Source organism: Calidris pugnax, unplaced genomic scaffold (genome assembly GCF_001431845.1).
Source record: "Calidris pugnax isolate Ruff unplaced genomic scaffold, ASM143184v1 scaffold324, whole genome shotgun sequence".
Lineage (NCBI taxonomy): Eukaryota > Metazoa > Chordata > Aves > Charadriiformes > Scolopacidae > Calidris > Calidris pugnax.
The window spans coordinates 167221-168547 of NW_015091153.1; the positions used below are offsets into that span (position 1 = coordinate 167221).

General features: G+C 59.2%; 1 protein-coding gene across 1 annotated transcript in view; it reads left to right on the plus strand.

Annotated features, from left to right (window-relative positions):
* LOC106898186 (chromosome unknown open reading frame, human C12orf10) overlaps positions 1–1327 on the plus strand; it is a 7007-nt gene that overhangs the window by 3565 nt on the left and 2115 nt on the right. The window contains exon 6 of the mRNA XM_014959299.1: positions 40–221. Within this exon, the coding sequence (XP_014814785.1) occupies positions 40–221 (182 nt within the window). The remainder of the gene's footprint in view (positions 1–39; positions 222–1327) is intronic.

Genomic DNA, 1327 nt, shown 5'->3' on the forward strand with positions numbered 1-1327 from the left:
GGCTGGCCCCCCCCATACCCACCATGTGTCCCCCCCCAGGTGGAGGGGAGCGGCGTGGTGCTGGAGCTGCCGCAGGGTGGCTGCCCCTGGAAGGAGCACCTTTTCCACCTGGAGCAGGAGCTGGAGCTGCCCCAACCCCTCCAGATGGTGATTTTCCCCGACCAAGGGGGGCAGTGGCGGGTGCAGAGCGTCCCCATGGGGCCACACACCTTCCAGAGCCGGTGAGACCCCAACCCAGAACTCAGAGGGTTGTCATTAACGGAGCAGGGTCGAGTTGGAGGCATCCCCCAGGGGGTCAATACTCGGCCCCATCCTGTTCAACACATTCATCAATGACCCGGACAAGGGGACAGAGCGTATCCTCAGCAAGTTGGCTGATGGTACCAAACTGGGAGGACTGGCTGACACCCCGGAGGGCTGGGCCACCATCCAGGGTGACCTGGACAGGCTGGAGAGCTGGGCGGAGAAGAACCTCATGAGGTTCACCAAGGGCAAGTGGAGGGTCCTGCACCTGGGGAGGAAGAACCCCAGGCACCAACAGAGGTTCGGGGGGGACCTGCTGGAAAGCAGTTCTGAGGAGAAGGATCTGGGGCTCCTGGTAGATGGGAAACTCTCCAGGAGCCAGCAATGGGCCCTTGTGGCCAAGAGGCCAATGGAGTCCTGGGCTGCGTGGGGCAGAGTGTGGCCAGGAGGTGGAGGGAGGTCATTCTGCCCCTCTGCTCTGCACTGGGGATGCCACAACTGGAGCACTGGGACCAGTTCTGGGCTCCCCAGTTCAAGAGAGACAGGGAACTACTGGAGAGAGTCCAGCGTAGGGCAACAAAGATGCTGGAGGGATTGGAGCATCTCTCTTAGGAGGAAAGGCTGAGGGACTTGGGGCTTTTTGGTCTGGAGAAGAGAAGGCTGAGAGGGGATCTCATCAACACCTATAAATACTTCAAGAGTGGGGGGTCAGGAGGATGGGGCCAGTCTTTTTCCAGTGACAGGACAAGAGGAAACGGGCACAAACTGGGACATAAGAAATTCCATCTTCACTTTGAGGGTGGCAGATCCCTGGAAGAGTTTGCCCAGAGAGGTGGTGGGGTCTCCTTCTCTGGAGACATTCAAACCCCCCCTGGATGAATCCAACCTGCTCTGGGTGGGACCTGCTCTGGGAAGGGGTTGGAGGAGATGATCTCCAGAGGTCCCTTCCCACCCCATGTCATTCTGTGAAAGGCTGAGAGAGCTGGGACTCTTCAGCCTGGAGAAGAGAAGGCTGAGGGGAGACCTTAGTGGTGCTTCCAAGGATCTAAAGGGTGGGTTGAAGGAGGATGGAGCCGGACTCTTT